Genomic DNA, 22,901 nt, shown 5'->3' with positions numbered 1-22,901 from the left:
TGAAAGAATTTGTGAGATACTGTAGGTTGATGTGCCAGAAAAAATCATACTCTACATAATTCTCCAATCAAATATAAATGGATTGTTTTTTAGTCTTGTTGATATCCAGAGTTTTCTATCCTAATCTAGCTTTTTAGAATGGCCTTTTTGTCTCACACTCAGTGTGAATACTTGAGGACTGCTCGGTGTTATCAAATATCCACAGCCCATAATTGAGAAATGAACTGAAATTGCTTATTCTTAAACTGTTAATCACAATATCGTACCTGAACTGTTGTTGATGGGTTCAGGTAAATACATCTATTCACATCAAAATGTAATACCACAAATTGTGGAGGAAAGATTGTCGAAGATCCTGGTATGAAATGTGGAGCGAAGTCCGAATAATTTCTCTTAATGTTTTTGATTTTCTGCTGAATGGAGACTTCAGTTTATGAATTGTTCTTTACTACTCAGTTCCACAGCACTGATTCCTTTTTCCTATATTCGTTTTTCTTTCTGAAACTGTCATTTCCTAAAACAGGCTCTGTTCTGTATTTCCTTGGACTTTAAGATTTTTAACCAGTCAGGAAGTGGGGAGAATTTTGAGTGTAAAAGCTTTTACATTGCATGAAGTAGGACATCATCTTACAGGACTTGGTCTCAACAAAACTATGAAGCGGCCTCAGGCTTTGTGCAAAATGAACCATAATTTTCTTCTTTATTTTTTCCGCATTTTTTAGTTTCTCCACTGACAAACAAGTATGAAACAAACATTCTGTATATTCTGGAGTGTATACAAAACATAAAATGGCCAGCAGTCTCCCTGCTGTTCAGATTTTTACTTTTGTATAATGAAAGTGTTGGGAGGAGGTTGTCCTTTTCTTTTGTTTTAACAAATTTAAGTACTATACTGAAATTGAATCATGGTGGTTCATCCATTTCAGTATCCCAGTGAACCAGCACCAGCTTCTATAGAAGAAACAGTATGAAGTTCTAGATGGGCTTTTGCTTCATAATAGATAAAATGTTGTTGTTAGTATGACTTTTGATGTTATTGTTATCTTTAATAATGTTTTGTTCTTGACTAGTTTTGTTAATTTCAGTGTGGTAGTAGTGTATACTTTGGTAGGCTAATTGACATAGTTTAATTCTGCATAATAAACAGATCTGATAAATTTCAAGTTACCAGAGAGAGAGAAATAAAGGTTTTGAGAGGTATGACACCCCTTTATCCTCCCAAAGGAGACACCTTTTCCCATAAGATGGGGGTGTTCTGGGATTTGAGCTTGTATATTAAGTACTCTGTTCTTCCAGTTAACTTATGTGTAGCTGCTTCTATTCTGTTCTGTAATTTGACATTACTTTATTTACTAGGGAGAGAACCTTCCATCTCAAGTGATACCAGGACAGATTCCTCTACTGACAGCTATCCGTATAAACAGGCACACCATGAGTCTGTGGTCAGTCACTTCTCTTCCGACTCGCAGGGGACCGTCATCTACAATGTGGAGAATGATGCAGCTTCACAAAGCAGCAGGGATACAGGTAGCAGATACCATTATATCTGAGTAGTCATTGTCATTAAGTATGATGAATACAGTGGAGCCCCATGAAAAATCTTTTAATGTAACCCGTAACAGAATAATGAGCAGTGCTTAGTATCCAGCATGGTTTTGGTTTGCAATGAACCATAGTATTGACAAAGATCTACATAATTTTAACTGCTATTGACCTTTGTAGACTAGCATCTAGCCAGGTAAAAATTTACAGATGCTATTTCTGTTATCCACTATCCACCTGCTCTTTGTGTCATACAAAATCCTGGAATCTAGAGTCTGTTGTGCAGTACCATTGTACAGTCTGGTAAGTGTTGTGTGTGCAGTTTGCTCATTTCAGGAGTTGCAGCTGTCTGGGAAAGGCAATTCCATCACCAGAATCTAACATACGTGGGTACTAAAGATTTCCTGTGTAAGTGGATGTTGTTAGTATTTACTGCACTAAGGAGGAGCATGAGATGTTCCTGTTCTCCTGCCTGTGCTGTGGAGACAAGTTGACCAAGCATTCACAATGGGAAGGGAGTCTGTCTTTATATTCCTTCAGGCAGCTGAACAGTCAGCCCAAAGACTAGTTGAAAAGAGGTTAGCTGGAAGTCTGAAGGCTTAAATCTGTATTACTCATGCCTAGTGACCCCAGTCAATCTGTTTCTGCATACAGTACTAACTTCAGTTCTCAAAAAGCAGTGCATGAGTCAAGGGCAGGCTTCTCAAGTGTCAGAAATGTGACCTACTAAATACATTTGAAGTTATTTTATTGTGCCTTAAAAAACTTTCTAAGATGACAAAACTGTTGAATCAGCAACTGTTGGTTGCAGCAGTGTCAACAGCTAACACACCACTATGTCCTTTTAGTTGCAAAATAGTTGCTGTCTTGTGATAAATATATTTATCTTTAGTTCATTTGAAACCATCTATGTTGCAAGTATTTTTCACATCTGAACCTAGAAGAAAATGGTTTGGGTAGGCTTTCTTCAGTGCTTTTTCATTCTTCATCAAAAGTCTAAGCGATTGTAATTCATGGTTTTAGGTAATTTAAAGGCACTTTCAATGTGTTATGAAATATTTAGCACTGTAGGTTCTGGTATTTGTCCTCAGAGTGTGAGAAAGAAGGGAAAGTTGAAGCAGAATTTGAGAGTGGTAAGGAAACACAATTTATGTTGAACTGAAGAGTTCTGAGAAGCCCAAACTGAAAATGCTAGCAGAGTGTTATTTATATAATCTATAAAAGTGGCAGGCAGTTGATTGAATTAGGTTCCTCCCAACAAAATTTGTCACAAATCTGTTTAAAAAAAAAAAAAAGACAGTAGTGGGATAGCTGCCAACATGTAAGCAGGTGAATTTCAACATATACGTTTGTTTTCTATAATTTTGTAGTAATATTCTCCTCTTTTTTCTTTTTTCTCCTACTGATTCTGTCCTATGTTATTCCTCCAGCTCTAGCCCACCTCACTACCTAGTTTCAGTCATCCTCATCTTCCCTGATTTGGCCTTAGCTATAGTCAGTCTCCCCTTAGCTAGTCACCTGTCTGGACATTTTTCCCTCTTATTGTTGCCTACCTAAAACCTTCCCAAAAAGCCAGTCTGCTGAATCATACAACTGCTTAGTCATCAAATGCTGATCTGTGGGGCTATAAAGAAGCCATCCACATTGACCTGTCAACTGTTGCTGCTATTGAGTAATTCTGGGCAAGAGCAGGATTCTTCATGTAATGGCCATTTACCCCACTACTGCAGCCCAGAATTTTATGGACCCTATTCCACATCGCCCTCCTGGGAAGGACCACCATTGGGTCTTATGACCTCAGACACCTGGGTTCTTCAGGATGAGGGCATGGAGAGTGGCTGCATGAGCACTCTCTTGCTCCTACCAACCTGTGCTGCTGAGAAAAAGTGCGTATTCTGGCTGCCCTATTCATGCAACTGAGTTTTGCAACTGAGTTTTTCTTGGGATGGAGTAGGGGACATTCTGTCTTAACCTGATTGATTTCATTCTTTTGGCTTAGCATATTTTGTCCATCTTCCTCCTCACCCTCCAAAAACCAGAGACCACTACCACCAGAAAATGTTCCTTTGAACGTTCCTTTGAATACTACTGCTTGCTTATAAAACTGTCCCACCCATGGAGGATGAGACATTTAGGAATGTGTGCAGCAATGGACACCTTTTTAGGTGTGTGATTGGGCACTCAGAAATCCTGGCCTTTTATTTTAATAAAAGAAATAAAATGTGTGAAGTTTCAGCTCATATATCTGGTGTTACAATTCCTCTATTCATGCATTCCATTGGGTTTAGTCTTTGTTCCAGAGGGTCCAGGCAGAAACAACACAGTCAGTGTCCTGCAGACTTGTGGTTCTTGGTTTCTACTCTAAGGCTATAAAATGTTCAGTGAGAATATGACAAAATTTACAATTCATTAAATAAGGAGAAATATTTATGTACAGCAAGCAGCCTTCGTTCTGCAAGGCTAAGTTGTGTTCTTGCGTTTGTCTGTGCAGACCCAAAGCTAACTCCAGCACCACTGAATATCTTTAAATAGTTTCTGTTACAGGACAAGAATACACTAACATAGTACTGGATATTAGCCATTCATTCCTATCAGGTCGCAAACTTCGGGGAAAAATGTTTTGCTTTGGAGTACACAACTTCTCCAGTGCAGTGTAAGCTTCTTTTACCTTGTAGTGGTTCCCGTCAAGATAAGATACTGTTCTTTCAGTCCCTAAAAGAGGTTTGACAGTACATGCTGTGGGGGGGAAATGATTTCTCCCAAAGTGCTGACTGACTCATGCTCAGTCACCTAAAAGTCATACATCTTGTTTTCATTGCCAATGTTTCTCTTCTATTCCCTTAGTTCTTTTATGTATTCTTTTTTTTCCCTAAAGATTTAGCTACAAAAATTACTCTCCAGTTTGCAAACTAATAGAAACACAAGTCTTGCGTAGCTTGGTTTTTGTAGTCTGGACTCCTTCCTACTGATATTATAGTATCTCAGTTGTAGTCAAAGTGAATTATTTCTTCAACTGTTTAAAAGTATTATTTTTACTTTCAAAATCTGCTTTGAATATTGTTGATTTTTATGTTAATTTCTAGACAAGGGGTAGGCTCAGAAATGCCAACTGTGTAGTGTGGGAGCTGTTAATCCACTGTTGGGTAGTAGGGGGTTTTTCTCTGCTGTCATCCTATACAAGGTGAAATTTGGTGATGTCAAGGCTAGAGAAGTCTTTGTAGCTTATTCATAAATTCCCTTCTTACCCTGCATCTCTGCTTGGGACTGCTCACGTGAGTAAAGCCATGCGTGTGTTTGTGCTTGCAGGCTTAGGACTGTGTGTGAGAACCGTAATGTTAAAAGAAATGGCAGTAGAGAAAACCTGTAATTAAATGTCATATACGCTTAACTCACCTTTTATGTGAGGAAAAGGAGAACAAATTGTGTGCAAGAGAAAATGCTAGGACTTGGACACATGAGTACGGGAACATTGTTGTGTGTCAGCTGATTTGTGTTGATAATCTGTGTGTATGCTCTTAGTTTGTGGCAGATGTGAATTAGCTGGCGTAGCCCTTGAGAGCCAACTGAGGCTTCTTTGTTGTGGCCTAAGCTAACTCAAATTACTTCTGCAAAGAGAGCACAGTTAGTACGGAGAAGCAAATGGTGTGCATTAACTTATTACTACATGCTGACTTGTTCATGTGTTTGAGCCTTCATTCAACAGACTAATGTCAAGCAAGCTGTCCTCAACTTTTTGTTGGTGGCTCTTAAAACTGACCAAGTATTCAGACAGCAAGAAAGTAACACCCTTAGAGTATTAGAAGACAAGGCACGCTCAACTTTTTCTGCTCCCTTGGGATATCTGTCACTAACTAGGGTCCTTGGAGGGGCTGTATTGTTTGTGACCTTAAAATACACCCCACCCGCAGGACAAAATGAATAACTTCTGGATACGAAGTTATCCAAACCTGCCAGTTAGCATTGGAGTGTCTGCAGCTCCTAAGGAGGAGAGCCCTACTGTTTCAGCACAGAGAGCAATTGGTCCGAAGGCTCTTGTCATCTCAGATGTGTTCTTCTGTTCTTTCAGGGCACCTGACTGACAGTGAGTGTAATCAGAGGCATATTTCCAAAAAGGGCTCACTGGCAGACCGCAAAAGGAGTTCTAGCCGGTCTCGGCGAAAAGGAGATGAGGCTCAGTCATCAGGATACCACAGTGAAGGCAAGAAACATTATTTTATTTGAAATATCAATACCTTTCTAAATGTTTTTAAGATCCTCAGAGTGTATGTGCATTTCTTTTCTCGTTTTGTACATCATAGCATTTTGTATTGTCTTTGCTTTTGTGTTTGTGTTTTTATTTTACTTTTCAAAGACTGTATGAAGATGCTGTGAGTAGGGCTGCTGGCTTAATCTGGAGTTATATTTGTGGCTGTTGCCCTGTCTTTTATAAAATGCAGGAGAAACCTTGAAAGAGAAACAAGCCCCCAGAGCTGCCCCCAAACCATCCAGCAGCACAAGCCGACTGAGGGAATTTAAAGAAACAGTGAGCAATATGATCCACAGCAGACCACAGCAAATTTCTCAAACCAACCAAAATTCGTCTCATGGAGGGAGTAGTACGGATCAGGCTGAAACACGGCCTTCAAAAAGCCTATCATCTGCACATTCTCGAGACTGGGAAGTGGAGAGTACCAGTAGTGAGTCTAAATCCAGTTCATCTAGCAGGTACCGGCCAACCTGGAGACCCAAAAGAGAATCTCTGAATATAGACAGCATCTTCAGTAAAGACAAGAGGAAACATTGTGGCTACACGCAGCTTAGTCCCTTCTCTGAAGAGGCAGGTAAGCAGTTGGAAAGAAAGATTTACTTACAGATATGTGGAATGTACAGTCTTCTACTCTTCCTTTTTAAGTTGAGAAGTGAAATTTTGAAGATGGCATGTAGGTTGGTGATTCATGTCCTTGAAGGCTAATTTCTGTGTGTATTTATGTTGCATGTGTGATATTTGTTTGTTTTCCGTGTAAAATTGTGTAAAGACTTTGTCCTAGGCTTTGCAGGTTTTTCTTGCAGGTAATGGAATCTCTTGTGAAACAATTTCAGGCATCTTTTGTTCCCCCTGCTTCCCTTTCCATGGTCTGCAAATGAATGTAACAGTTATTTTCCTCTATCAAGAAGTGGATGCTCCTGAAACTGTAAAGGTTGTGGAGAGCAGGTGTTTACCCATTCCTGTCTTTTATACTGTCATGCTACTGGAACTGCTACTCTCCTTTCTTAAGTGCTTAAAGGGGAAAGTGTATGGATGAGAAGGGAGAGATTTGTGTGACTGGCAGCAGGGTTGTGGTTAATGAGGACACCTGCAGAAATTCTGGAGTCTTGAGAGGGACAGGGATAACCAGAAGGAACTAAAGATTGAAAAGAATGGGGCAGCGTGAAGGAACATCCATTTATAGGGAAGATGAAGGGAGAAGAGAACAGCTTCAAGAACAGAAAACAAGGGGAGTAAACATGAGGCAAGTGGGAACGAAGTAAGATCAGCAAGGAAGAATTTAAAAAGTTTTCTAGTTCTCCTGTCCTACATGAATGACGCAATATATGAGCCTCATCAAATTGTAAATGGCAAAATGAAGTAAAAAGTGCAGTATCTGAAGTACATATGACAGTACAGTAACAACTATGAAGTGGAAATACTAAAGGCACAGTTGGGTATACTGTAAAATGATTTTGGACAAATACAAGTTGTTACAGGGAGAAAGGGATTTTTCTTTCTGCAACTGATTGTTGCTTGGTGGGAATGTGGTAGCATTAAATGGGAGAGATTTGAAAATGAATTTGCTGAAGAGGTTATTGCTTCATGTTATCAGAAAAGTAAATTTTTTTGATTCCTGTTGCTGATATTAGGTGATATTAAAGTGCTTCTGGTTTAAGTATAATTGAGAAGCGAAAATGTGTAGATGATTTGCTGTTAAGAAACCTGGATCTTCTACTAGGCTATATTCTTTTATCTCAACAGGTAAAGAGCTTATGGAGAATGAAGTGAAGGAACGTGCTGTTCAAGAAACAAGATCAAGCCAGTCAAACGTCAGATACAAACGTGGTGTACTAAGCCGTGGCACCCAGCATATGGTGGATCAACATCCTCATCTAATACAGAGAATGGAGTCTGGATATGAAAGCAGTGAGCGCAACAGTAACAGTCCAGTTAGTCTGGATATGCCCTTGTCTGAAAGCTCAAGCAACCACAGGTAGATTTTAACAAACTTCATTTTTGGAGTGAGATCTGTTTCTTTTTTGTTGTTACATAATGACATAGGACATTAAAAACAAAACAAAAGCAACAAGAAAGAGTGGTCTGAGCTTACAGTGCAAATTTATTGAGGCAAGGGAAATAAGCATCTGAGTGAGACCGATTCCTTTTCTTGTTGGTATATTGATAGCTTAGTGCAAGTGAGGAGGAAATAAATGGCATTCAGTTGAATGAAGAATGTTAAAATGATGCATTTGAAATAGCTGTACGATTAGTCTCTGATTTGAAAACTCAAATATCAAACTTTGCATGTCCTTTGAACCATCTGATTGACCTTTTGATAAACCATTGTTTGATTTTTTTTTTAATCTGTTTAGAAAATCAGAAATCAACAGTCATATGACCCTGCCAGTTTGAAAAATTCACTGAAGTCTTGTAAGATATTTTTGCAATATTTATATGCAAAAATAAATAGGCATCATAATGTGTTTCTCTCCTTGGCTTGCAGAGCTGATTCAATCACAAACCAAGCATGTTTATAGCCAGAACAGATTTTCAGCTGTTAAAATCAGTTGAGAACAGCTATTAGACCATGGTTTTAATATGCATTGGGTAGTCTTTGGAGTAGATTAGAATTATGGTCCCTTCCCCTTGTTTGCTTTCTCTTACTCTGTTTTTCCAAAGACTTTCCTGTGGTAGACCTTTTTTTCCCCCATGAGGATGTAAAAGTAAAATGTGAGTAAATATTTTTGTGATCATAGAAAATGCACACACAATTTCTCCTGAAGATAGTAGTAACATTGTGTACTGTAATTGTTCTCTTTTTGGAGGGATGTTCACATGAAACGGGCAGGTGGATTGGTTCCTGCTTGGCGCAGTATTCCCAAGTCTCATAGTAGCAGCATCCTGGAAGTGGAGTCTAATTCTTCAAGTGGGAGCTGGACAAACAGCGCACGCACCATTGGAAATGGTAGGATGTACTTCTCAGTAGTCGTGGTTCCACAAGATAAATTGTACTGGAGTTGTTCTTTACTTTCTGGATGCTTTTCTTTACAGTGGAATTACGAGGAAGGGGAAATGAAACACTGAGCAATATAGCACAGTTTTACAAGATGTAACTTTTGCTTTTCCAAAGGGGATTGTAAAAAACTTTATTGGAATATTCCTTTGATCATGTTGTTCTGGTATCTTTTTCAACAAAGATTGACTTAACTGATAAAGTTTTTTCCCTATTCTTTCCCATAATTCAGTGTTCTGCTGTCAGTGCAAAATGTTGTCTTGAGCATAACTGGTAATAACTACTGAAAAGAAGCTTGTAATGGTATACAGCATTGAAAATTGTCACAAGTGAGAGTGGATATTTACAGGATGTTTGGGCTAAAGCTGAGCTTTTCTGCAGATACACATTCTGATTATACTGAGCAAATACTTTATTCCAGAGAATGTCTGGGGAAGGGAGGAGGGGAGATGCTTTCTGAACACAGGTCATAGTTGAAATGAGAGTGAAGACTAATTTCTTCTGTGCTGAGTAGAACATTGATAAGCTTTTTTTTCCTCCCATTTTTATCTGCTTCTGCACCTGGATGAAAACTATCTCAGTTGGAATCTGTTTTACTTTCTAAAGCTAATGATGCAAATTACAGGCACAATAAAAAGTCTCAAGATTTCAGCAGCCATTTAGGGTTCTCTTCTGATGATTTGCTCTGTTCAAATTTGCTGTTTCTTGGGTCAGTGGATTAAAGGATGGACTGTGCTACAGGGGATCATGAAGCAACACTGCAATGATTCTACCAGAGTCACTGACACAGAGAGGGGAATTGGAAACCAAATAGCTTGGGCAGGGTTTTAAAACTAAAATTTAACAAAGCAGAATTCGTCTGAAATTCTGTAGCCTTTGTTTGGTCAGTATGCTATTTGCTAATGGCAGTTGTATTTTTCATTAACATTACTTGTCTGTTAATGGATACTTTGAGAGATTTTACTATCAAAAATATTTTTTTGGAAGGTGGGGAGATCTTTGGCCCTTTAAAGAGTGAACTGGATGAATTGCAAGAGGAGGTGGCAAGGAGAGCACATGAACAAGAACTGCGCAGGAAAAGAGAAAAGGAAATGGAGGCAGCAATGGGCTTTAATCCCCGTCCCAGCAGGTTCATGGATCTAGATGAACTGCAGAATCAGGGTAACCTTTTGAATGCAGTATATTTTGCAAGATTGTGGTGCTGAATTTTTTTTGAACCTTTGAACTTAATTTTCTACTATATGCCTCTCCCCACCCACCCAGTATTAGAATTTTGTATCTTCAGTTAGTGAAAGACCATCAATTTCAATCCTGTTGAACACAGAAAGCAATTTGTTATTTTAACTGAATTCTTTCTTGATTGTGACAATAACAACAAGATATTTCCTAATGTATAGTGTTTGTATATATTTACACCTTTACATTTTATGTGTACTAGTGATACCTAGATTTAGCTATAAGGTTTCAACCAGCATCTTGGAATGAGCACTTTTTAGATGCCTCAGATCCACCTGCAGCATAACTGGTTCATTTAGACCACAGTTTTGTTTTAGTTTCTGTCTGGTAGCGCCACTGACCTAAGCAATTCTGCCTGTTTCTGCCCTTTTACTTTCCACTCTCCCTCCCTGCTCAGCTGTGCAGCCGCAGCACAGGGGTGGGAACAAGTACTGGGGCAAGCTTATCTGGTCTAGTGTTGAAAATCTGAGCAGGGTTTGGCATAGATGCCTTTCAGAAGGGACAAGAATTGAGAAAAAACAAGAGTTAATATTTGGCTTTTTATTTTCTATTATGACTTTTCCAAGACTCCTTATGTTTCTGGCTGGGGATGGCAGCAGAAAGGGTTTAATTGGAATTTAATGGGAAGAATGGAACTGCAACAGAAGGAGCTTGGTGACAGGATTCACATTAGCATCTTTTGTTTTATTCCTAGTCTCCAGTAAGGGGAGTCAGAGAAGGTGGGGTGAACCACCTAGTAGGGATTGAATGAAACCTAGTGTAGCATGTAAGCATGGGGTTCTTGGTGGCCATCAAAGGCAAGGGGTCTGGTAAAATGCCTAGGCTCTGCCCTCCCAAATGACTGGGGCAATCCCACCAAGGCACTGTAGTCTCCTGTGTTGACAAGCTTCCTGAGACCCCTACGCTACTCTCTCCTACCTGGTATAGGAGAAGAGAGTTAAGGTGCTGTTGTTGTACAGGACAGAAGTGAAGGATGGATAGGGGCACCCACAACAGTGCCAGCTGAGGGCACAATGCAGCCATCACTCTGCAGCCCATGGCTGTGCCAGCTGCTCAGAGCCAGAACGTCACTGTATCAGTGGCAGCTGAAAAATAGGATCTTTATGAGAATGTCTCACTGTGAATGTTGTTACGGTTTGTGCTTTCAGTGAGCCACTAGGTTATCCTTTATGGTTCTGCTGTGACCTGCAAGTGGCCAGTTGACAAGTTATGATCTAACATAGCAGATACCTTTTTATTAGTGTAGTTTATTTTTGTAGCATAAATGATAATGATGTAAAAGTTGAAATGGGAACTTCTGTTCTTGAGCACGAGGATGTCGTCTTTGCTTTTCGTGCCCAAAGGGAATAGCACGGTTTTCCAAGAAATGGCCCCTCTTTGACCTCTTGTTGCATTAATTGGTAGAAGCAAAAATAGCTTGGGTTTTCAGTGTTAGGAAGAAAGCGAACTAGAATAATGCTTAATCCAAAAAGACTTCAGTGCAATATTTGAGTTAGTTATTGACCTGAGAGCTGGGAAGGTATTCATTTGTTCCTTTTAAGCCTTTCCCCACCCCAGTCAGAGATGTAATTGCTTAACATTAACAGACTGCTTGATTGCCTGGAATGCTTGCTTGTACACAGAGCTCCAGAACACTTGTGACTCATTTTCCCCTCAAGTAAAATGCTAAACTCATGCAAAGAAAGCTAACTTTAGAATACTGGCCTTGCTTATGAGCCTCAGTAGCCTTGATTTTGAAACTGAATGTGCTGCTTGATTAACTCACTGCTCTAACAGATCTCACTTCTCTCAGCAGAAATCGCTTTTCATGAGTTCTTTGGGATTTGTGTGTTTGCATTTCTGCACAAGGGTGCTGGGGAGCAGGTCAGGCCATGGTGTGTGCTATACAAGTTGGTCAAAAAGATATTGATGTTCTCTGTCAAAACGGAGACCTTCCAGAAAAGGAGCCCACCCCCAAATGAAACAGTCTATTATTGTTTTCTGTTTTCTCTGGCCTCATTTGTGTACATTTTAGGATACAACTTGCATAATGTTTAATAGATGACACCAGCATGTCTGGGCATTTTCTCCTCTCAGAACTGAATGTTCTGATGCCAGGACACAGTGTTTCATCTTTCCCTGTTGTGTCTAAGGATGATTTATTCTTATTCTCCAGTGCTATTTTCTAAAGTGACGTAAAAAGAATTACTGACTGATTTCCATATCTTTTCAGTTCCTTCCCCATGTTTTTCTTCTAAAGCTACAAGACCATTAGGTTTCCATAGTCTGTATGTCTCTTTCAGCAGTTGAGTGTATGCACTCGACACATCCATGGAACTATTTTTTGCATTCATACACGCATTCAAGTCTAAGTATTGTTCTGTGGATATCTCAGTAGGTTCAGTTTGAAGACATTTTGTATGGAAGTAATTGGATGTCTGATTTATTTTTTGATGAATTCAATTCTAAATTTAAGTTACTTCTAATTGATAGAAGTCATCAGAATTAGCTCTATAACATGTCCATGCTGCCTTTTTTATACTAATTCAGACTGTTGAAAACAGTGTATTATGCAAATACAGGTCTCTGAAGTACGCAAAGTTTGAGAGGGGAAAAAAATGTTTTATATAGTTCTACTCTGTGTGTCAAGCATATCAGGGTGCTTAAGTTATACTCCTGCTTAGGAAAGTTTAGGTGTTACCATAGATGGTTTGGGATATGTGTAGCCCTTGCAAGAGGTCTGCTGCTAATGAGTCAATGTGTGGAACAATTTGGCGATCACAGATGGGATGAGGGTAAACGAGGGTTCTGCACAGAATGAAACCAAAATGAAGGGTGCTGCCCATTGCAGGGAGGAATGATGACTTTGAGAAGTCCATGCAGGAGGCAGACTCAATCTTTGAAGAGTCGCTGAATCAGGAGCAGAAGGGGGATTGTGCTGCAGCTTTGGCTCTCTGTAACGAAGCTATATGTAAGTAACTCTAACCGCTTGAGCTATTGCGCTTTTGACAGTGCTAATATCTTAGAAAACTGTGAAATATTTAATCATGTTAAATTGTCAGGTTGTAATACGGGAATCCAGATGGTCTTTAGAAAGTGCTGGGTGACAAAATCTTTTTTTTTTTTTTTTTTTTTCAAGTATCTTGTTTTTGGGGTTGTAGTCCTATTCTTCTTCATCTCTGTATTTTCATGTTTGCATCTGTTTTTGTTGTTCTCTCCAGCGCTAAGGCGATAACAGCACTGGGATGTTGATGTGTCCTTTCTGGTGCTAAATGCTGCCTTTCAGCAAGCACCCCGTAGGTAACTCTTTGTGCCACTTGGCCCTCACTTAGCAATTTTCCCAATCCTCAGGCCAAATTACAAAGGGCATTAAGCTCCCCTGTTTCTCATGGAGGATGTAGCATAGGGAAGAAAACAGTAGCCTACTCTTTACATCCTTTGGATTAATAAAAAAAAAAAACAAAAACGAGCCTACGCTGTACCTAATGCTCAAGAAGAAAAGCAATAGGACATAGAAGTGCTTAAATGCATTGTGACCTTTGAGAATGTGTGCTATGTGATTTCCTTTTTTTTTTTTTGGTCTTTTTCCATTATGACTGGCTGGCTGTCTCACCCCATGCTACTCTCTGTCTGTATAGAATGGCTGCAGACAGGGTAGGCGGTTTCTGTGCATTTGTTGAAATTGAAATTGCCTCTTAAGGGCTGCAGAATAAGGGGCAATATACAGCTATTGTGAAATCTCTCTTAGCTTTCATTCCAGCAAGGTATGTGCTGAATTTCAGATCCCAGCTTGGTATTCCTGCACATAAAGGGAGTCCCAGGTATGGAGCATACAGAAGGAGGAAAGATGAATGAAGCAGCAATGTGGTAGGGTTGGAAAGAGCCTGTGTCAAGGGGATGAGAAGTTGGGCTAAAACTTGATCAGTTTTTTCTTTTAACTTTATTTTGGTTTAGTTTCAATTAACTTGTTTGGACACCTGGCTAAGCTGAATGTGCATTAATGGAAACAGTAGCATCCTTGTGATCTCTTGTGTGGCAGTATTTGCATGGTCCATGTTTTATGTTCTTGCTGCATCTTTTTTCTTTTTTTTTTCTTTTCAATTTTATTCCTTTTTTCTGTTTGTTTTTCTGCTATGTTTTCTTTTGCATTTTAGCTAAACTAAGACTTGCCATGCATGATGCCAGCTCTAGCACTCACAGCAGAGCCCTAGTCGATAAGAAGCTGCAAATCAGTATCCGAAAAGCCCGGAGCCTCCAGGATCGCATGCAGCACCAACAGCCATCGCAGCCGCTGCCGTCGCCAACCTGCCACCCACCACAGGGCGGCACCATGGCCCAGTCTACAAGGTAGTCCAAGTATATCACCTAGACCCAGATCTGAGCTGCACCTGAGCAGTGCAGTCTGAAAATCAGTAGCCAACTATATATATTCCCCTGGATAGTCCAAATCCTAGCGTTGTTCCTCATTATTTTCTTCTTTCGGTTAAATCATATTTTAAGAGGGTCAGCTACCTTTTTTCTCCCCCTCCCCAATCTTTTTAGAATATAGTTCACTGTGCACGTGTTCAAAATATGGGCTTTGACAGAGAATTGTAGGAGTCAGTGCCTTGCAGCATTGATTTTTGTGTACAGAGAGAAAGAATGTTAGATGATAACCTGGCCAGAGGGGGGAGGTCTTAGGATATAACGTGCAACTCTTCACTATCAGGAGCACTTTGAGGGCTCAATCAGTAAAAGACTGGACTATCATAGAAGTCTTGCTATAGCTGCTTTTATATTGGGAACAGTAACCAACATGTTTCAGTGCACTGTAGTCTGAAAAGCATCAGGTACACTGGTCTCTTCTTTCTAGTTCATTTCTGTAGTGGTGCTGTGGTACAGCTCTTGGATCTAGATCCTGCTCCTGTCACCTTGACTTACTCTCCCTGATGCTCTGTCATTCTTCATTTTCCTTCTGTGCTTCCCAGCTTCCTGTAGCCTGGCCTAGCAGGCTCTTCAACATCTCTTCATGATTTTTTTCTTCCATATGAACTTCAACTCCAGCATAATTAACTCTGTGCTATAACTGATCCTTCTTACCCTCTTTAGCATGCAGTTTAACCCTTCTTTCTTCCCATGCCATTCCCTCCTAGCACTAGACCATCCCTGTCTAATTCTTAGGATGTTTCTTGAACTGTTACTTTTCTTTCCTTTCTCCTTTCTTATATGCTGTATTATCATAAACTTAGATGAAATCTCAGATGAGAATCTTTTCCTTTTCCTGTTTTTAAAATGCCACATACACCTATATACTAAAACTCAATTAATTTACACACAGACAAGCTATAGATCATAATGTTCTTTTCCTGCAGTACCTGGATTGTACATAATGAGGGCTGATCATTTTGTCAATCAGGGGTCCCTTGTATTCTCCTTCAAAGGAAAAATGCAGAGCCCCAGTTATGCATTTTGGCAGATTTTAAGAAAACTAAAAAAAAAAAAAAAAAAGAAAAAGAAAAACTTTCTAAACTAATTTTGTTCATGTTGTGCTTGCTCTCTGCTGCGTTGTGAAAAGAATGTTACATTTCCAAAAGTTGTATTGAACAAAATACTAATATTGCAGACAGTGAAAAAAATCTACTCATAGCCAGAGTTTTGAACTCTTACTTTGATTAAAGAAAAAAAAAGTTATAGACAGTGCAAACCTTGCAATTAGTCACAGACAAGGTCATTCTGCTATACACAACTAGGTCCTCATGATGTTAACTTCCATTTTATGTGTCTCAAGGAGGAAGCAAAGCATTGATGTTACAGTTCCTTCAAGTTCTCTGTTGGAGCTGTTTGTAGCCTATTGTCTCCTCACAGGGACGTGAACTTGGAACTGCTTTTTAGGTCTGCATATTTAAATGCTGAACTAAATGCAAAAAAATGCCAAGGACGTGTATGACCTAAGGACATAATTGTCTTACATTGGTATATAAGAATACAAATTCTTATTTAGAAGTATACATAGAATGCAAATTATTGCAAAATAGTGGTTATATATTTAACATGAACTTTATTTAACCTGTTGGATATATATCTCAAAGCTGAGAATACAGCGATAACATGTGTGAGATTTCAACCTGTTCCTTCCATTTGTCAAGTTATTTTATGTGAAGCTACCTAGAGAGAGAGGACGTTATGGAAATATCAGTTCATACTCAGATCATGAACTTGTCCAAAGTATTTACCAAAAAATCTAAGATGTTAATGTTGGAAACCAATTTTATTTTATGTAAATGCTATTTTTACTATTCTTAAAATTATTCCTTCTCACACACTCAGTCTGCTGGTTAAAGTGCCTAGGGTGCTGTACAAGAATACTGTGAAAGTTTCTATAAAGCATAACTGTAGTAAAGTAATATTAAAAATATGAAATGGATTCAGCAGTTCAATTATAGTAGGAAATCAGACTTAGAAGCAAAGGACTAGCATGTATGTATCTACAGAATTTTAATACCAAGTCTTCATCAGAATTCAGTTAGCAAAAAAAAAAAAAAAGTGTGTTTTGAGGAGTATGTAGCATAGGGTAAGTTCTGCACCCTAGGGATAAACGTAAGCAATGACTACTGCTAATCATTTACCCTTCTGTGTGTTTTAGTGAACAGACTGGCCCGCTCCAAGTACTGCTGAGCCAGGAGGTACCACTGGAACCCAACAAAGAAGTGGAATTTGGGTCCAGTTCTTTCTTCCACCCACCTGCTTCCTGCCATGAATTGCACTCATCATTATATCCAGAGTCTTCCTCCCTGTCCCCTACTGAAAGCAATCCATCCAACAGGATATCTCCAAACTTCCAGTCTGCTTCTGCTGATTTTCATGACCAAGTTCCCTCTTTTCCCTATAGGCAAGGGTTGGCAGAGAGGCCTGCAAGAACTGAGAATGATGCCCACTATAGTGTGGAACTTATTGACACCACAGCCACAGGGCCAAAAGACTATAGGGAATGCTGCAGTAGCAGCAAGTTAGAAGAGGTTCATAGCATAACACCCATTCTCACACCTCAGTACAAATCCAAGGCTAACACAGTAAACTGTGGACCTTTGCCTACACTGTTGCACTGTCCACATCCACCACAAGCAGCATCTCCTGAAAAGGACAACCAGCGCAGTCCTTGTTCCAAACTTGCAAGCTCTCCAGTGCGACCCAGCATTGATCATTTAGGGGGCTATCATGCAATGACCCCTGCAACTTCATCCCCTTCACCGCAATGCTCCCTGGATCCTTTGCAGAAAACAAATAAGTACTCCAGAGCAAACAGCCATGAGATTTTATTACCCTCACAGGATGAACATGGCACAGCAGAAAGTTGCACATCTGAGGGTGTTAGTACAAAGGGACATGTTCGCTCCTTGGCAGAGCAGTTTCAGAAAATGCATGCAGTTTCCCAGAGAAAAGGTACTCATGAAAAAGGCTGGATTGCTGCAGTATGTCAGGATGAGAAGTCTCCAAAGTTAATGCAAAAATCTTTCATCAACCCTTCACCCTCTGGTTACAGACAGCTAATCCATCAAAACCAAGAGAACAAAAACCAGTCTTCTGAAAAATTATATTCAACTGTGGATATTAGGGATGGGGTAGTTTCTTTGGAGGGTTTTAGTGCCCAGCATGTTGCTTCTAAGAGTGTTTGTGCTCACAGTGAAGAGCTGTGTAGAAGAGGTGGACAGAATATAGCAGACCCTGCATCCTACCTGGAAAGGCACTGTCATGATGGAGGAATGAAACAGGTGGATGATGGAGCTACTAGTAGCATGGTTGCCTCTATGCCTGTGGACCGTTGGGTGGATAATGTTACTAGGTATTACAGTTCTCAGAAGGATAATAAGAATACTGAATGGCTTCCTGTACCTGGGAGAAGTCCATCCCTTTCTGAGCAGAGAGCAGTTGGAGATGACTTGAGCAGGATCCCAGTACATCTGCATCCACAGTGGAATCAAGACACAGAACAGGAGCTCTCAGAACTGGAATCCCTCTATCAGACTAGTCTGCAGGCATCTCAGGCCACTAGGCCTTTCTTGGGAAGACAGGACAGTGCTAGGTATCCATTTGACCAATCAGGTAAGAATGCTGCAGTTGTTTTTCTTGGTTGACCTGCCTATGTATTTCATTATAGTTGAAGGTGTATTTTTCAGTCAGTTTAATTAAAAGCAGAAAAATTTGTGCAAAGATGCAGAAAGATTCAGGTTGAGGATTCTGAAACCATTCTACCCATAGGGATAGAGAAGCACTGTGATCGTACTGTCTGGGGAGGCTGCAGTAGCTGTTGATCTTGCCAAGCAGCAATATCTGTTAGTATCTTGTTATCTGGAAATAATTGATTCCTTTTTTCAAGTCAGCCAGCTGTTTAGGTCAGGCTACTGACTTTTGCTGTTTGAAAATTCTGCATCACCTCTGCAATTCATTAAACTGTTCCTATGTCTGGAATGAATGTTCTCCAAACTTGTGAATTTTAACTGTAATTGTATTGTATTTGAGAGTTTAGTCTGTATGTGGTTGAGGGGAATAACTTTTTTAGAAGTGTTACTAGGTCTATGAGAGTTGAACTTTTGTTTTTTTTTTGGCTAAGGAACATATGCTTTAAGTTTTGGAAAAGTGAAAGTGGCACTGAGGGTACGTGGTCTATGCTAAGATCCTTGAGACCTTGTAGATGAGTTGGTACCAAAAGTAAATTAAGAGATTCTGGTGCTCTTGGTGAGAACAGCTCTGACATTGCTGGAGATACCTGTCTGAGTGTGATGATAGCAGCCCAGTTCCACTTAAGCTGTTCTTATCTTCTGGGATAGGACAACATTGATTCTCAGCCTAGCACAAGTGAAACAAACTTCTTTTTGATCCATGGCTTTGTATCAGAGCTACAAATTTTCTAATCAAATGCAAAGCAGCCTAAAACTTGATGGATACCAAAGTATGTGCATGTACAAAATACATAGCAATATATACACAAGACAGGTTTCCCTATGCCCTGCAACTGTGGGGAGGGGTAGGAACCTCTGTTTTTCCTTGTAAATCAAGCCAGGCTGTGACCAGAGTGAATACCCTAGTAAGCTCTTGAACAGGCTTTTATACAACAGCTCAAATATTCCATGAAATTCTCATCTTACTTAGGATCAGGTCTGCCAGGAGAGTGTAAGCCATTTTCTTCTTTTTTTTTTTTTTTTTTTTTTTTTTATTTTGTTTCAGAATTAGGCAAGATCTCCCCACACAGATACTCTCTTGCATGGGCTTGGATCAGAAGGTCTCATGTGTTCCCTTTTAGCACACTCATTTGGGAACTTCTTTATAGACACCTAGCAGGATAGAGCCCGCTTGCTTTAATGTTAACCAGGGCCCCAGAATTCTGTCATGCCTTAGTTCTTATGCTAACACTTTTCTTGCCTGTTTTCCCACCACATCATGAGGGATGAGATACAGATATTTTTTTGAAGTTTGTGTTTGAGATTTTTGCTTCTTATTTGCTGTGACTTTCAAATGCTTCTTCCTAAGCTCTGCAAATTCTGTTTGAAAACAAAATATCTATGTAACGAACTAGGTGAAAATCACCTGAGTAGATCTAGCACAGCGCTCTCTCTCTCTTAACTTGAATTACTTCTTCATTTGGAAATACAGTTTAAGCTTTCTATAACTTATCAACTGTTTTTATTAGACTTCTACATCCAAATTCACAGTGAAAATGCCGCTGAAGCTTTACTGGAGCTTTATAATAGAGAGTAAAAGCCCAAAGACCCAATCCTCCAAATGCCTCCCCTATGCAGAAAGGGTGTTGTTACCAGCCACCTCACTTTCCTTCCTTCATAGATAGATTCCCTGTGACCATTTTTATTAGGCCATTGATCTACCTGTATATTTCTTGAGAAATCTTAGGATTATATCTGGTTGGCGGCACGCTAAAATAAAGTAACTGTAGTGATCTTTGTTATAAATAGCACTTTCAGCTGCTTAGCCACAAGAATGAATGGCTGGCAAACTGTAGAGTTGGGTGGCCACAAGCAGATGGACATGTGGGGATCTTAAAAGATGGGTCTTGTTTATCCCAAGTAACTTCAGGTAACCGTCTTGGTGGCTGATTTTCTGTCCATTGACAGAACCACAGCAAGGTTGAGGTGGGAATTGATCTCTCTGGAGATTTAGTCCAACCCTCCTGCCAAGCAGGGTCACCTAGAGCACATTGCGCAGGATGGCATCCAGGTGGGTTTTGAATATCTCCAGAGGAGACTCCCCAGCCTCTCTGGGCAACCTGTTCCAGTGCTCTGTTACTGTCACCCTCACAGTAAAGAAGTGTTTTCTCATATGTAGCTGGAACTTCTTTAGCCCCATAAACTATCTTACCTTTGTATCAACCAAGTACTGGTGTGCAGCTAAATCATTAAGTCTTAACTCTGTTAAATAGTTCAATTCCCTGTTCCCTAGAAACCCTGTAAAAGGGGCAAGTGAAACAGGAGTGAGTGTCTTGGACTCTCCCTTTGACAATGTTGTGAGTTAGCTTATGTATTGACCTTCCAGGAATTTATGATTACTTCTCATTCTGTGTATTTAGCCTGTCTGTCTTCTGCCAAGATAGACAGAAATGTGACGTAATGTACAACTAAGCCCCGAGATTAACCACAACATTTTCTTTCCCAGTCTCTGCAAACCTGAATGTGAGGAAGCTGCATACTACAGCTGGCATGGGTCTCTCGAAAACCCCAACAGCAGAGATCGAGCGCAATCTGTATGGATCCGCTGTCTCTTCTGTCTCCAAGGTGATGATGTTCACTAAGATGTGCTTAGGGAAGGGAAGGAAGTGCTTTGTGCGAGTGAAAAAAAGTTACAGTTGGGAGAAGTGGAATATATTTTAAAAAATAAAAGTAGTGGGATCATCACTACTAATATTAGAGAGAATTTTAAGTACAGTCTGGTTCAGAATTAATTAGTGGAAACGTGAGCAATTCATGCTATGCGTAGCTTGCATGCAATCACATTATCAAAATTCTGACTCCAAGATCACATACCCCCTGAAAACTTGAAGATCTAGTATTTGAACATTTTGGCTTTGTGTTCCAACTTAGGGTAACTGCTTCTGGATATTACCACTTACAGGGACACAGTTTTTTCCCATTTTTGACTGCGTCACTGCATGTTTTGATAGACAAGGGTTTAATGCTATATTTGCTGCAGTTGGTAGATGATCACCTCAGAGGGGAAGAAGATGCTTTTTTCTCTTTTTTTTTTTTCTGAGAAGAACCTGTTTCAATAACTGGCAGTTGCATATCAGTGTCTGTACATGAATATGTATTCATACAAGTATTTTGTGGGGGAAATCATACTTTCTGTAGCAATTCCATACTCATTAAATGATTTTGTTTATATAGAACAAGTGAAAAGAAAAAGAAAGAAAATAATCATTTTCCTTGCTAACATAAGATCAGTAAGCTTCCAGCACTCATCAAATAATCCTGGTGTTTTTTTTTAGTTATGAGAGGACTGTAGTACTTTATTGTATTTTGCTATAGAAAGAAATGGCTATAAAGGATAATATTTTTGATAATCAGATCCAGAAAGACCCAATTGCTTTAAGTTCTCAAGACTTCAATGAAGGATTTCAAAAGAGGAAAGGTCATGGAATTTCATTAAGCATTTCATTAAGAATTTCATTTCATAAGCAGTCTGTTAGATGTATATTGATCAATTCCCTATAATTATTACACAAAATTGATGTTACAGAAAGCCTTTTCTGAACTGTGTGATATTGTCTGCAGGTCACGTATACCAGAGAACATAGCAGGGAACCAGAAGAGGAGGAAATGTACAGTGCAGAGAATTTCCGTCGCATTGCTCGCAGTCTCAGTGGGACAGTTGTCTCGAACAGAGAAGAGACCTTGGTCTCTTCTCACAGTTTTGTAAGTAGAATGATGTGTAGCTTTAAAAAGAGGCATTATCTGCGCGTACAGTTGCTGTTTTCTGTCCGTATTTAGTAGTTAATGAACAAGATGGCGGGCAACTTGAACAATAAGCCAAGGTGAAAGTTTGTCTTTGTGAATTTTGTTCTCTTTCTGGTAGAAGAATGAGCTTTTATTTAAATAACAAAGGCATTTTCTTCAGGAGTCATTGCAGAGTAATACTTGCTGTGGCTGGTAAGCACGTGAGCTAATATTCCTTGCCCGGTATAAAAGGACATCCAGTATAATCTTTTCAGTTGACGTAGTTATTTTTCAATAACACTTCTAATAAAGCTTTGATCTTTAAATAATAATAATAATAATAATAATAAAAATTGCACTAGCCATATGAAAGTTTTTGCTCTCCTGTGTGTATATACAGCAAGTGGAATTTTTAGCAAGCAAAGGTAAGCAAAAAGGGGAGATGATTCTAGAATTGGTACATAACATGCAGCCAATTACATATAGGAAGTAACTAAGAATAGGTAGGGTTGATTTTTTTTTCTCCTTTATCTCTGTTAAAGTAGCATAAACCAGTATAAAGTAGCATAACCAGCTATAATGTGAAGGTTTAGCTTGGATCTGTTTTTTGTTAAATATACTTAGATTTTTATTGGAAACCAACTGCAAAATAAATGTAGAAGAGTCTTAGTTGCGAGATCAGTCATGTAGACTGGCTGATGTGATTGTAACTTCTGCTGCATACAGTAAGATAAGCATATGTATGTAAAATTATGAATGTTTGCTCCTCAGCATACTTTGCTGAGATCTTTAATGCATACCTGGAGGTGCTGGCAGAAATGGTCAAAAACCTCTAGTTGTCTACCCCTCCCTCTGCTGAAGATTTTTGTCCCCACAGCAGAAGAAGCCAATAGGATGGCTTTCTGTCACCACTGTTGAAGTTAATCACTAGGCTTAAGTCAGTGGTGGCTTGTTATCGTGTTCAGTTACGCAATGATGGGGGAGA

General features: G+C 39.5%; 1 protein-coding gene across 6 annotated transcripts in view; it reads left to right on the top strand.

Moving 5' to 3' along the window:
* Positions 1–22,901, top strand: part of USP54 (ubiquitin specific peptidase 54) — a 67,267-nt gene that overhangs the window by 41,201 nt on the left and 3,165 nt on the right. Inside the window, exons 10-20 of one of the 6 annotated variants that reach the window (XM_082765012.1) lie at positions 1,357–1,527; positions 5,609–5,740; positions 5,979–6,362; positions 7,532–7,763; positions 8,596–8,735; positions 9,771–9,944; positions 12,850–12,969; positions 14,153–14,345; positions 16,621–18,077; positions 20,640–20,758; positions 21,755–21,895. In XM_082765012.1, the coding sequence (XP_082621138.1) occupies positions 1,357–1,527; positions 5,609–5,740; positions 5,979–6,362; positions 7,532–7,763; positions 8,596–8,735; positions 9,771–9,944; positions 12,850–12,969; positions 14,153–14,345; positions 16,621–18,077; positions 20,640–20,758; positions 21,755–21,895 (3,263 nt within the window). Of the gene's footprint in view, positions 1–1,356; positions 1,528–5,608; positions 5,741–5,978; positions 6,363–7,531; positions 7,764–8,595; positions 8,736–9,770; positions 9,945–12,849; positions 12,970–14,152; positions 14,346–16,620; positions 18,078–20,639; positions 20,759–21,754; positions 21,896–22,901 lie in introns of those variants that run through there. The other 5 variants (XM_082765014.1, XM_082765013.1, XM_082765015.1 and 2 more) reach the window with 5 other exon arrangements.

The sequence above is a fragment of the Aythya marila genome, assembly GCF_965140915.1.
Source record: "Aythya marila genome assembly, chromosome: 7".
NCBI lineage: Eukaryota > Metazoa > Chordata > Aves > Anseriformes > Anatidae > Aythya > Aythya marila.
This window is presented reverse-complemented; position numbering and strand designations above follow the sequence as displayed.